We start from the raw sequence: 13283 nt of genomic DNA, 5'->3' as shown, positions 1-13283 counted from the left end.
CTCATCCCCTATAACATTTATTATTACCTTTTCCTGTCATTTTAGGCAATCTGAGAAGTGTGAGTGGTACCTCAGAGTTGTTTTAATTTGCATTTCTCTAATCAATAGTGATTTAGAGAATTTTCATGTGACTACTAATGGCTTTAATTTTGTCTTCTGAAAATTGTCTGTTCATATCATTTGACCATTTATCAATTGGGGAATGACTTTTATTCTTGTATATTTGATACTGTTCTTTATATATTTTAGAAATAAGATCTTTTTTTCAGAAACACTAACTGTAAAGATATTTTTCCACCCTAGTACTTCCTTTTAAATCTTGTTGGTTTTGTGCAAAAACACTTTAATTTAATATAATCAAAGTTGTCCATTTTGCCTTTTATTATATTCTCCAGTTTTTCTTTGATCATAAATTCCTTCTTTCTCCAAAGATCTGATTAGTAAATTATCTCATTCTTTTAATTTGTTTTATGATATCATCATTTATATCCCAATCATATATTCATTTTGATTGGTCTGAGCAAAGATACAGAGATGGGAGAGAAAATGCAGGCAAAAAACATAAAGAAAATTTACTATTTTGGCATAGGGTGTAAGATGTAGGTCTATGGCAAGTTTCTGACATATTATTTTCCAGTGTTCCAAGCAATTTTTGTCAAATAGTGAGTCCTTATTCCAGAAGTTGGAGTTTGGGGTTTATCAAATACTAGATTACTATAGGCCTTAATTATGGTGTTGTGTTTCTATTTCTTACCCAGTACCAAATGGTTTTGTTGGCTGCTGCTTTATAATATAAAAGTAGGTTTAGTACTGCTAAGCCACCATTCTTTGTATTTTTTCTTTAATTTCCTTGATATTCTTGACCTTTTGTTCTTCCAGAAGAATTTTATTATTTCTTGTAGCACTAGAAAATAATTTTTGGCAGTTTGATTGGTATGGTACACAACAACTAGATCAATTTATACAGAATTGTCATTTTATGATTTTTCTAATTGTTAAGATCTTATTTTACTTATGAGAGAAGTATTTTGTAATTATGTTCATATAATTCTTGGGTTTGTCTTGGCAGGTAGTTTTAAGTATTTTATTTTGTCTACACCAATTTTAAATGAAATTTCTCTTTCTCTTTCTTGCTGATAGTCTTTGCCAGTAATATATGGAAATGCTGATGATTTGTGTGGATTTATCTTATATTCTGCAACTTTGTTAAAGCTGTGAATTATTTCAAGTAGGTTTTTGAATAATTTTCTAGGATTCTTTAATTATATCATCTGCAAAGAGTAATAGTTTTATTTTCCCATTGCCTATACTAATTCCTTTTATTTCTTTTCCCTTTCTTATTACTAGAGCCAACATTTCTAGTACAATGTTAAATCATTGTAGTGATAACAGGCATCCTTGTTTCACCCCTGATTTTATTAGGAATGAGTCCAGCTTCTCTCTATTACAAATAATGCTTACTGTTCTTTCCAGATGATATTGCTTATTATTTTAAGGAAAGCTCCCTTTATCCCTGTGCTCTCTATTGTTTTTAATGGGAATGGGTGCTGTATTTTGTCAAAGCTTTTTGTACATCTACTGAAATTATCATATGATTTCTGTTGATTTTGTTATTTATATAGTTAATGATGATAATAGTTTTCTGATAGTATATTATCCTGCTGATAGGTTGCTATAATCTCTTTGCTAATATTTTATTTAAAATGGTTGCATCAATATTCTTTAGGGAGAATGGTCTGTAATTTCTCTGTTTTGGCTCTTCTGGTTTAAGTAACAGTACTGGTTTTGGTATTAGTACCATATTTATATCATAGAAGAAATTTGGCAGCACTCTTTCTTTACTTATTTTTCCAAATAGTTTCACAGTTTTGGAATTAATTGTTCTTTAAGTGTTTGGTAGAATTCACTTGTGAATCCATCTGGCCCTAGAGATTTTTTCTTAGTGAGTTCATTTATCACTTTTTCAATTTCTTTTTCTAAAATGGGACTATTTAAGTAATTTATTTCCTTTTCTGTTAATCTAGGCAATTTATATTTTTGTAAATATCTATCCATTTCTGTTATATAGTCAGACTTGCTGCCTTACAGTTGGGCAAAATAGCTCCCAATTATTCCTTTAATTTCTTTGTCATTAGTGGAATATGTGACCTTTTCATTTTTGATGCTGGGGATTTGTTGTTCTTTTTTCCCCCTTTTCTTTCTTTCATCAATTTAAGCAAAGTTTATCTATTTTGTTGGTCTTTTCATAAAACCAACTCTTTGTTTTATTTATTAGCTTAGTCATTTCTTAGTTTTAATTTTATTAATTTTTCCTTTAAATTTCAACATTTCTAAATTGATATTTAATTGGAGGTTTTTAATTTTTCTATTTCTAGTTTTTTAAGTTGCATGCCTAATTCATTGATCTCCTCTTTCACTTTTTTAATTAAGTAGCTATTTAGAGAGATAAAATTTCCCCTAAAAACTGCTTTGGCTACATCCCATAAGTTTTGGTATGTTTTCTCATTATTGCCATTTTCTTGGATGAATTTATGGATTGTTTCTGTGATCTGTTATTTGACCCTCTCACTCTTTAGAATTAGATTATTTAATTTCCAGTTGGTTTTTACTTTATCTTTCCCTGCCCTTTTATTGAAAATACTTTTATTGCAATGTGATATGAAAAAGAAGCATTTATTATTTTTGCCTTTCTGCATTTGATTGTGACACTTTTATGTTGTTATGCATGGTCAGTTTTTGTGTAGGTGCCATGAACTGAAGAGAAAAAGGTCTCTACTTAGTTTCTCCATAGGTCTATCATATCTAGAATTGATGCTTATGTAATAAGCATCTCAGTTTCTTTCTTGTTTATTTTGTCTGATTCTGAGAGGGGAATGTTGAGGTCCCCCACGAGCATAGTTTTGCTGTCTATTTCTTCCTGTAACTGGCTTAAAAATGTTCTCTAGGAATTTGGCTGCTCTACCATTTGGTGTATACACATTGAATATTGTTACTACTCCATTGTTTGTTAACCTTTATCAAAATGTACTTTCCTTCCTTATCTCTTTTAATAACATCTGTTTTTACTTTTGCTTTATCTGACATCAGAATGGCTATCCTTGCTTTTTTTTTTTTTTAACTTCAGCTGAAGCACAATAAATCCTGTTCCAGCTTTTTTCCCTTTACTCTCTATGTGTCTCTTTTTGACAAGTGTATTTCTTGTAAACAACATATTATAAGATTCTGTTTTTTAATTCACTTTGCTATTAGTTTCCTTTTTATAGGAGAGTTCATCCCCTTCATATTTACCGTTATGATTATCAGCTCTGTGTATTTCTCCATCCTATCATCTTCCTTGTGTATACTTTTCTTTACTTTTGTTCTCTTCATTCTGCCTTTAATCATTTTTTCTTTTAACTAGAGCTTTTTATTTACAAAACATATGCATGAGTACTTTTTCTATCACTGACCCTTGCAAAACCTTTTGTTCCAAATTTTTCCCTCCTTCCCCCACCCTCTTCCCTAGCTGGCAGGTAGTCCAATGCATGTTGAATATGTTAAAATACATGTTAAATCCAATATAGGTGTACACACACACACACACACACACACACACACACACTTATACAGTTATCTGATTGCACAAGAAAAATCAGATCAAGAAGGAAGAAAAAGAGAAACTGAGAAATAAAACAAAATACAAACAAATAACAACAAAGAGAGTGAGAATGGTATGTTGTGTTTCACACTTTCTTCCCACAGTTCTCTCTCTGAATGTAGGTGGTTCTCTTCATCACTTAACAAGTGAAACAAGTGAAATGAGAATCATCTCATTGTTGAAGAGAGCCACGTTCATCAGAATTGACCATCCTATAGTCTTGTTCTTGCCATATACAATGGTCTTCTGGTTCTGCTTATTTCACTTAGCATCAATTCATGTAGGTCTCTCCATGCCTCTCTGAAATAATCCTGCTAATCGTTCCTTACAGAACAATAATATTCCATAGCATTCATATGCCATAATTTATTCCACCATTCTCCAATTGATGGGCATCCACTTAATTTCCAGTTTCTTGCCACTACAAAGAAGGCTGCCACAAATATTTTTGTTCATGTGAGTCCCCTTCCATCCTTTAAGACTCTTTGGGATATAATCCCAGCAGAAACACTGCTGGGTCAAAGGGTATGAACAATTTGATAACTTTTTATAGCATAGTTCCAAACTGTTCTTCAGAATGGTTGGATCTATTCACATGCCACCAACAATGTATCAGTGCTCCAGTTTTCCCACATCCCCTCCAACATTGGTCATTATTGTTTCCAGTTATTTTAGCCAATCTGACAGTTGTGTAGTGGTATCTCAGAGTTGTCTTAATTTGCATTTCTCTGATCAATAGTACATAATCATGTTTTTTAAACCCACTCCACCCACTGCCTTATGTTCTATCACTCTTTTTCTTTCTTTTACCTTTCTCCATAATGTTTCTGCCCTCCCTTCTATTGCCTTTCCTTTTTCTTTCCTCTTTCTCCTCCTACTTCTTTATAGGGTTAGGTAAATTTCTATACCCAACTGAATGATTAAGTTATTTCCTCTTAGAGCCAAAATGGATGAGCTCAAGCTTCAGAAAATGCTCATCCCACCTCTTCTTTCCCTTGATTATAATAGATCTTTATGTGAGCTAATTGTTCCATTATACCTCCCTTTTCCTCTTTTTCCGGTACAGACCTTTTCCCACCACTTAATGTCTTTTTCTTTGTTGTGAAAGAATGACATCTCATCAGATGATTTCATCTCATTAGAGTCCATTCACAACCACATCCTCAAACCATGTACTGCTCTCCCTCTGCCCAAGTGACTCAAGAGTTATAGATATTGTTTCCCATCTAGGGATGTAAACAGTTTACTCTTTAATGAATATATATTTTCCTCCCTGTTTACCTTTCTATAGTCCTCTTGAGTCCTGTGTTTGTAGATTAAATTTTCTGTTTAGTTCTGCATTTTTCAATAGAAATGGTTGAAAGTCTTTTGCTTCATTGTCTCGCTTGAAAAATGATATTGAGTCTCACCGGGTAGTTAATTCTTACTTGTAACTCTAGGTCCTTTGACTTCCTGAATATAGTAGTCCAGGCACTCTGATCATTCATTGTAGAAGCTGCTAGATCTTGTGTAATCCGAACTGCTGCTCCTTGATATTTGAATTGTTTTTGTCTGAAACTTGCAGTTTTTTTTTTTTTTTAAACTTGAGATTGTAGATTTTTCAGTTTCACAAGAATGTTCCTTGGGTTTTTTCTTATGGAAACTCTTCCTGAAGATGATCGATGGATTCTTTCAATGAGCATTCCCTACTCTGTTTCTAGAATATTGGGACAATTTTCCTTAATGATCTCTTGAATGCTTTTCAGGCTCCTTTTTTGGTCATGGCATTCAAGTAGAGAATGATTTTTAAATTGTCTCTTCTGGATCCATTTTCCAGTGAGCTAGTTCACGATTTCTTCAATTTTTTATTTCTTTTTTAGTTTGTTTGACTGATTCCTGCTGTCTCATAGAGTCATTAGCTTCCATTTGCCCTGTTCTAATATTTTATGTGTGATTTTCTTGTTAGCTTTTATATCTTTTTTTCTACTTTTTAAGTAGACATTTTTCCCTTTCTTTTTTCAAGTATTTGAGTCTCTCATGCATATCTCTCATTTCTTTTCTTTTCTTTTTCTTCTACCTCCTTTATTTGCCTTTTAAAGTCTTTTATGAGCACTTACAAGAAGTCTCTTTGGGCTTGAGTCCAATTTATATCACTCTTTGAGATTTCTCCTGTGGACATTTTGTCCTCATCTGAGATCTGTCCTTTCACCATATTGTTAAGGTTCTTTTATGTTTCTTTTTGATTTTCTTTCCTTTTCTTTTGGTATTTCATCTTTTCTTTTATGCTTCAGTTCTGGTCTTGGGGTAAAAAGGGGCACTGTCCCAAGCTTCCTGTGCAGCTCTGAACCTTTGAGCACAGTACCCCTTGTGTTTGTGTGGGGTCTCTTTGCCTTCTCTTTCATGAAACAGCTTGGTTTCCCAGAGTTTGCTTCTGAGTTGGGACTAGAAGCTGCCCCACTGATTTGCTTCTCTACAGTGTCTTAGTTGCTGATTTGCTAGATTAAGACCCTCTTGCTGGCTTTCCCTGTGTCTATCTGAGCTAGCCCTAATATCCTTTTCATCCTGGTAGGATTGACCTTTCTTGAAATCCAATCTATCTTGAGTTGGAGAGTGATTTATTCCATCAGAGTCGGCTCAGAAGCTTGGTTTCTTGTGTTTTTTGAGGGAAACTGGAAGAGCTTGAACAGCTTCTTAGCTTTACTCTAACATCTTGGCTCCATCCCCGGAAATTATTCATTAAATTTTTTATAAGTAAATTTCATTAGATAATAGATTTGATTAAAAATACTGCTTGTTAAATCATTAATGTAACAAGATTTGTTGTTTAATTATGTCCTGTTCTTCATGTCCCCATTAGATTGTTAGTGGTTTTTTTTTTTTTTTTTTTTTTTGGTCAAAAATACTGGAGTGTTTTTCATTTCCTTCTTTAACTCATTTTATAGACAAGCAACTGAAACAAAGAGGGTTAAATGACTTGTCCATGGTCACATTTAGGTTCAAAAAGAGACCCCAAAAGGTTGGAGTCACAGCCTGGTGTCATGATGTATCTCAAAAGAATTTGCAAGCTTGATCCCATCTCTAAGTCAAAGGGCAAAGTTTATTGTAATTGTAATGCCCATTCAAGTGGGCTGTTTCAAAAGGATTTAACAAAGAACCAGGAGCAAGAAGATAAATTTATAGGAAAAGACAGAGACATCTGGTTCTTCATGTCACTGATATGCTAATTTTATAGCCTAGAAGTAGAACTGAGGAGATGGCTGGTCAGTACCTCACCATTTGTCTCAGAAACCCTGTTATTATTGACCAATAGGTTTTTATCTGGCAGTCAGCAAAGTTTCTAGAACTTTACAATAGTATTCCAAAAGCCAGGGGACTTTAGAATCATTGAGAAATAGATTGTTAAAACAATAGTACTCCTAAGGGGCTGGAATCCTTAGGGTTACTGATATATTTTTCCTAGAAGCTGTACCCTATCAGTCACCACAACTAGTAAGAATCTGGAGTTGGATTTAACTCAGGTATTCTTGAGTCCAGGCCCAGTATTCCATCCACTATAGAATTTAACTTCTCCTTTTATAAGAAACTTATTTACAAACAAAATTTAACTCCCTGTGATTAAAAAAGATTGAAAATAATCTTTAACAAAATATAAAAGTAAATTGGCTAGAAAAGAGTCAAACTTTGTATTAGTAGAGACAGATTCACTTTCTTGTGACTCTTACAAGGTTATTCATTTTATCACCCTTCAGTCCATGGATAACAATGTGTTTGTTTAGATTTTTTTGCAAGTGATAGTTATATTTGTTGGGGGACAGGCAAAAATATATTTAAAAAATGTCTTTATTTTTGTTTTCCTTGTTTAGACTGATGAACAAGCCATGCTAGAAGATACACTGGTTGCATTATTTGATTTGGAAAAAGTTTCCTTTTATTTCAGACCAGCAGAACAGGAACCACTAGTTGCAAGTAAGTAATTACATTTTGGAAGACATATTATATTCCTATTCCTATTCAATAACATCATGCATTTTCAATAGGAATGTGGTACTTAAATGGTTTAAATAGATTTTATATGAATTTCTAAAACTGTATAGTGAGGTCACTTAAAAATTATCAGATTAAGACTTATATGAATTTGGCTTATTAAATTGCACCTGTAATTTTAAATCCTTTTAATTCATGAGTTTAATATCTGACCCTTTCAAATCAAAAATATTTGTGTTTTATTAGACTAGTTTATTAAAATAAAATATGAGAATAGCAAATAAATAGCAATATAATTTCACTGAGTTTTACCTTTTCATAATCTTTTTCTGAGAGAAGTATGTTAACTATTGAGGTTCCTTATTTCTCATATTTTATCATGTTTTTCAGCAACATTCTCAGGTGCATACATGAGAAAGTGGAGGATTTAAATATTCTTGTTATTCTCATTTTTGCAGTGTTTATATAGGAATAGAAGTAAAAAATTATTTCTGAATTTAGATTCTTACTCTGAGTTTGTACTTAGCAATCATCTCATTGTGACATAATCATGAAGATTCATAGTTGAAATGTTTTAATTGAGTAATAGCTATGTATGTTATGAGAGATATGTAATTAGAAAATAAAGAGCAGCAAAGAAGGAATAAAAAAAAAAAAAAAAACTAGGTTTGAATCACAGCTCCATCAGTAACTCAGTGTTAGGAGAATGGGCAGATTTCTTATCTCCTTAGGACCTCTGCTACTTCATGTATGAAACAAATAGTTTGAATTAGGTTATGTCAAAGTCCTATTACAGCTCAGAAATGTTATTATTCTATAAACAGTATAAACTGAGGACACTCCAGAGAGTGTAAAAATAATTATTCTAGTTCTAACTGATGAAGAATAGTCACTTATAGGAGAAACTCCTTAGTCCCTTCTTTTGTTCTTATTTGCCTTTCAAATGAGAAGTAGAGTTAGTGGGAGAAAAATCAGGGCAAACATAATAAGAATGGGAGTTAGCATTTATGGAGTGCTTTAATGTTCACATACACCTTATTTGATCCCTCAATTCTGAGAGGTAGGTGATATTATCCTATTTTACAGATGAAAAAACTGAGACAAAGGTGGTAAGTGAATTGCCATATAGTTAATATGATTAATAGGGTTAATAATTATCTGAGGGAAGATTTGAACTGAGATCTTACTTCACTATGCCACCTACTTAATAGTGGAATATGACAATTCTTATTGATTCATAGCACCATTAATTTTTTTTTCAGGATTCTAATACTGTAGAGAACTGGGCTTAGAATCAGCCAGACAAGATATAAGTCTGCCTCAGACGGTTTCTGGCTCTGTGACTCTGAGCAAGCCGTTAAAAATTAGGATAATATTAGCATCTAGCTCACAGGGCTCAATGTAAAACAATTTGCTAACCCTGTATTTAAGTCAAATATTAAGCATGTTCAACTTTCCCTTCCCTCTCTTTCCTTTCCTCCTTCTCATCCCTCCCTTCTTCCTATCCTTTCACTCCCTTCCTTCCTTCCCTTTATCCCTTTTTCCCTCCCTCCCATCCTTTCCCTCCTTTCTCCCTTCCTTCTTTCCCTTTCTCCCTTCCTCTTATCCTCCCTCCTTCCCTCTCTTCTTCCCTTCTTCTCTCCCTCACTTCTTCCCTTCCTTCCTTCCTTCCTTCCTTCCTCTCTTCCTTCCTTCCTTTTCTCTCTTCCTTCCTTCCTTCCTTCCTCTCTCCCTCCCTCCCTTTCTCTCTTTCTTTCTTCCTTCCCTTCTTCCCTCTCTCCCTTTTTTGGTGCATTGGAACTTACTTTTTATGGACTTTTTGTTGCTGAAAAGAGGAAGGGTTATGAATTCTCTGTGAATCATTCCTATTTAAGTTTGTGATTTCTTTTTGGGTAATTCAATGCTAGACTTATATTTTTCACAATTTAATGTGGTGTTTTTCAATGACTATCAGGAAAAACCTTAAGGAAATACATGTTTAATATAGTTCTATGGGAATTATTAAAATAAAAACCTAGTTATGTTTCATAATGGGAGCTGTATGCCCAGTTTCTTAAACACCACTTGGAAAGTGAACCCCAAGGAATCATTCTAACTTAAATATGAAAGAGACAGCTGTGCTAGGAAATTTTGAATCTGAACCATTGTGAATCTAAACCTCTTATTTAGTTGAATGAGACATCTGGTATGTCAAACTTTAAGGAAGCTTCCTATTAGAGAATTTTATATACAGTAGAACAGTAATTTTGTTGTCTTTGCTAATGAGAATCTGATTTAGTCCTCCTTCACTGAATGACAATGCAAGTATACACCATCTCAGCAATATATAATTAAGAAGCTTAATATGTTGGTTTCGAGAAATTTTTGGTATTTTTTAAAAGTTAAGGAAAATTATGGTCTGTAGAGCTTCATCTAAATAATGTAACATTAAATATATTTTCAGATGTACCTCTTACATATCAAGCAGAAGGAAGTCGGCAAGCTTTGAGAGTTTATTTCTACATTGATAGCTATCATTTTGAACAACTGCCTCAGAGATTGAAGAATGGAGGAGGATTTAAAGTCCATCCTGTTCTTTTTGCACAAGGTAGATATTTCCTTCTTCTTTCAAATATGCCAAAAATAAGTAATTTCAGGTGTTTGATTCAGTGATATTTAATGACATTTATTTCTTAGGCTTATCTTTTTATTTTTTTATTATTATTAGGTATTTACATTTTAGACCTTTCATAAAATATTATTCCTTGTTCTGAGTTCATTTAATGAAATGTAAAGAATTTGGAGCAACTAGGTGGCTCAGTGAATAGAGTGTTGTGCCTGAAGTCAGAAAGACTTGGGTTCAAAGCATCTAAGCTTACTAGCAGTGTGACCCTGGACTAGTCATTTAATCTCTTTGGTTCAGTTTCCTGATCTGTAAAATGACCTGGAGAAGAAAATGGGAAAATCACTCTAGTATCTTTGCCAAGAAAACCCCAAATATAGTCATAGAGAGTTGAGGACTAAAACATTACTGAGCAATCACAGCAAAAGAATTTAGAAAGAATCAAAGAGATGACATCACATGGTTAAAGGACTGTAGAAGTCATGAAATGAGTGACATTCCTTGTCCTATAATAAAAATTGGCATTTATATAGCACTATAACGTTTGCCAAACAATGAAAAACCTTATCTCTTCTGAGCCTTACAACATTCCTGTGTGGTACTGTAAGTAGTATAGGTATTAACTATTACCATTTTAGGCCTAGTTAAAACAGTTAAGAATTTTAGATTTGGAGTAAGGAAGGCTAGAGTTCAAATATTGATTTGGGCATTTACTATCTTTGTGACCTTGGGTCAATCATTTAATCTCTGTCTGTTTCCCCATTGTAAAACCAGGATAACAATAGCACTTACCTGCCAGGGTTATTTGAAGATCAAATGATATATTTGTAGAACACTTGGCAAACCTTAAGCCAAGATTTATAACAAATATTAATATTATCAATTGCCCTTACTCATATATTTGACAGTATCAGGCAACATTTCAGTGAGGGTCTTCCTGACTTCAGCATTTTCCCATTGTGTCCCATGGAATCTAGTTCAGACTTATAAGAGATGGGGACTGTTCTTTTCATTGTTCTCAAACGACCTTTCCACAAGAGACTTGTTCAGAGGAAATGGTTTTAAGGTGAAGAAAGGTATATTGTGATTATTGTTGTTCATTCAAATCCAATTCTTTGTGACCCCATTTAAGGTTTTCTTGGCAAAGATACAGAAGTGGTTTGTGATTTCCTTTTGTAATTTATTTGAAAGATGAGGAAACTGAGGCAAATCGGGTTAAGTGATTTGACCAGGGTCACACAGTAAGTCTCTGAGGTCAGATATTGAATCCAGGTCTTCCTGACTCCAGGCATAATGCTTTATTCACGGTATTGCCAAGCTACAGCTATGAGAGTGCAGTAAAGTCTGTAGAATGTTGTAGTTTTCTTTTTTCTATTTGAGCTTTCTATTCCTAATTGATGCTAATTGATTTTTATCTAAAGTAGTGGTGTCAAACTCAAATAGAAAAAGACACTAAACTGTTACCATCCAATGGGTTGCATATTGACTTAGTTTTTACATGTCTTATTTTGTTATTATTTATTTAGTTAAGTTAACATTTTAATCTGGTCAGGTTGCACTTGGGAGTGTTGCAGGCCACTTGAAGCTTGTAGAACTCATTTTTAATACCTTTGGTCTAGAGAATTTGTAAAACTTTTCTCATGTTTAGTTATTTCATTTGTATTTGATTCTGACCACATTTGGAATTTTTTGGCAAAGATAATGGAATAATTTATTTCAGTTCATAGTCCTCCATATTATGTACTTAAAAATAATTATGTGTATCTGTAAAGACTCTTTAGCAATAATTAATTTTAAAAGAGCAGTAAAAATCATCCAGAGAATAATGATGAGTATGATCATAATTTTGACAACAGTAAGTGACTTGCATGTAGCATTTAAAGTTTACAAATAATTTTGCAAACTTTTTTTCCCCTCATTTGATCTTCCTAACTACCCTGTTAGATATAATATGGGAACCATTTCTCCATTTGACAGGTGAGGAAATTGAGACTCAGAGTGATTAACTGACTTATACATAGTCATCCCACCCCACTTCTGCTTTGAAAGCAGAAGTAGAATTTGACAGTGATCTCTTTTCACCAGACTTGATCACTTTCTCTTCTCCCTATCCCCCAACACAACAAAAGAGATGGATAAAAGTTTTTAAAGCATGTGACTTTTAAGGGGAAAATTTAAGCTAATTTCATATATGTCATCATGGAGAGTTTTGAAAGTAATAGTACAGGGACTAGACTTGTGATTTAATTGGTAAAGGGAACTGGAAGGTGAGGAATTTTCCACCAGTTTAAATTGTCCTTTCGTGATACTGAAGGTCTCAGGGAATTGTCTGAACTCTAAGTTGTGACTTGCCCAGGATCCCAAAGAGAATATATAGCAAAAACATTTCTCTGCCTCCAATTTTGCCTTTCTATCTCCACAGTACTACATTGCCTCTCTATAAGTAATATGTGTCAAAACAAATAGAAGGGCAGAGCAGAGAAAGTTTATAATAATGGAAATATTTTACTATCCTTTCCTTTCAAATGATTCTTCTCATCATAGATAGCACAAACTCACTATCCTTATTGACTATGTGTGAGGTCTTATTGAAAACAGAACAATTTTACAATACAGCCAATTTAAAAGGAAGGTACATCAAGGCATTTCCTTAATTTTTATGTGGTAACAATTAGTTGCTTAAATATGATTCTACAAAGCATGTGTAATCATTTTTTGAAATTTTATATAAGTAACTTGATTCAGAAAAAATGGAAATAAAATCATAATAGCTCACTTTATAGTACTTTAGTTTGATTAGAACATTTCAGCAGCTGAAATCCAATAGAGGTTAAAAAAAAAAATGAAACAGTTGGTCTTCTTAATGATCTGCAAAAACAAAGGTTGTTTATTTAAATAAGGGTACAAACTGTTCCAACCTTCACAAAATGCACAGGAATCATTAGCTGGATCTAGAGGCAGAAAATTCAGATAGTAGCCTGAATAGAGATTAGCATCTGGTAATTGAAAAAGGTAGGGAATGGAAAAAGATTTCCAATTGGAGACTGTTCCTAGGATACAGGTTTATATTAAGAGTTTTTA

General features: G+C 33.2%; 1 protein-coding gene across 1 annotated transcript in view; it reads left to right on the top strand.

Moving 5' to 3' along the window:
* PREX2 (phosphatidylinositol-3,4,5-trisphosphate dependent Rac exchange factor 2) overlaps positions 1–13283 on the top strand; it is a 463645-nt gene that overhangs the window by 303920 nt on the left and 146442 nt on the right. Inside the window, exons 33-34 of the mRNA XM_051970075.1 lie at positions 7480–7582; positions 10044–10187. Of these exons, the coding sequence (XP_051826035.1) occupies positions 7480–7582; positions 10044–10187 (247 nt within the window). The remainder of the gene's footprint in view (positions 1–7479; positions 7583–10043; positions 10188–13283) is intronic.

This window comes from Antechinus flavipes, chromosome 1 (assembly GCF_016432865.1).
Source record: "Antechinus flavipes isolate AdamAnt ecotype Samford, QLD, Australia chromosome 1, AdamAnt_v2, whole genome shotgun sequence".
Classification (NCBI taxonomy): domain Eukaryota; kingdom Metazoa; phylum Chordata; class Mammalia; order Dasyuromorphia; family Dasyuridae; genus Antechinus; species Antechinus flavipes.
The sequence above is the reverse complement of the archived record's forward strand: the minus strand, read 5'-3'. Positions and strand labels throughout refer to the sequence as shown.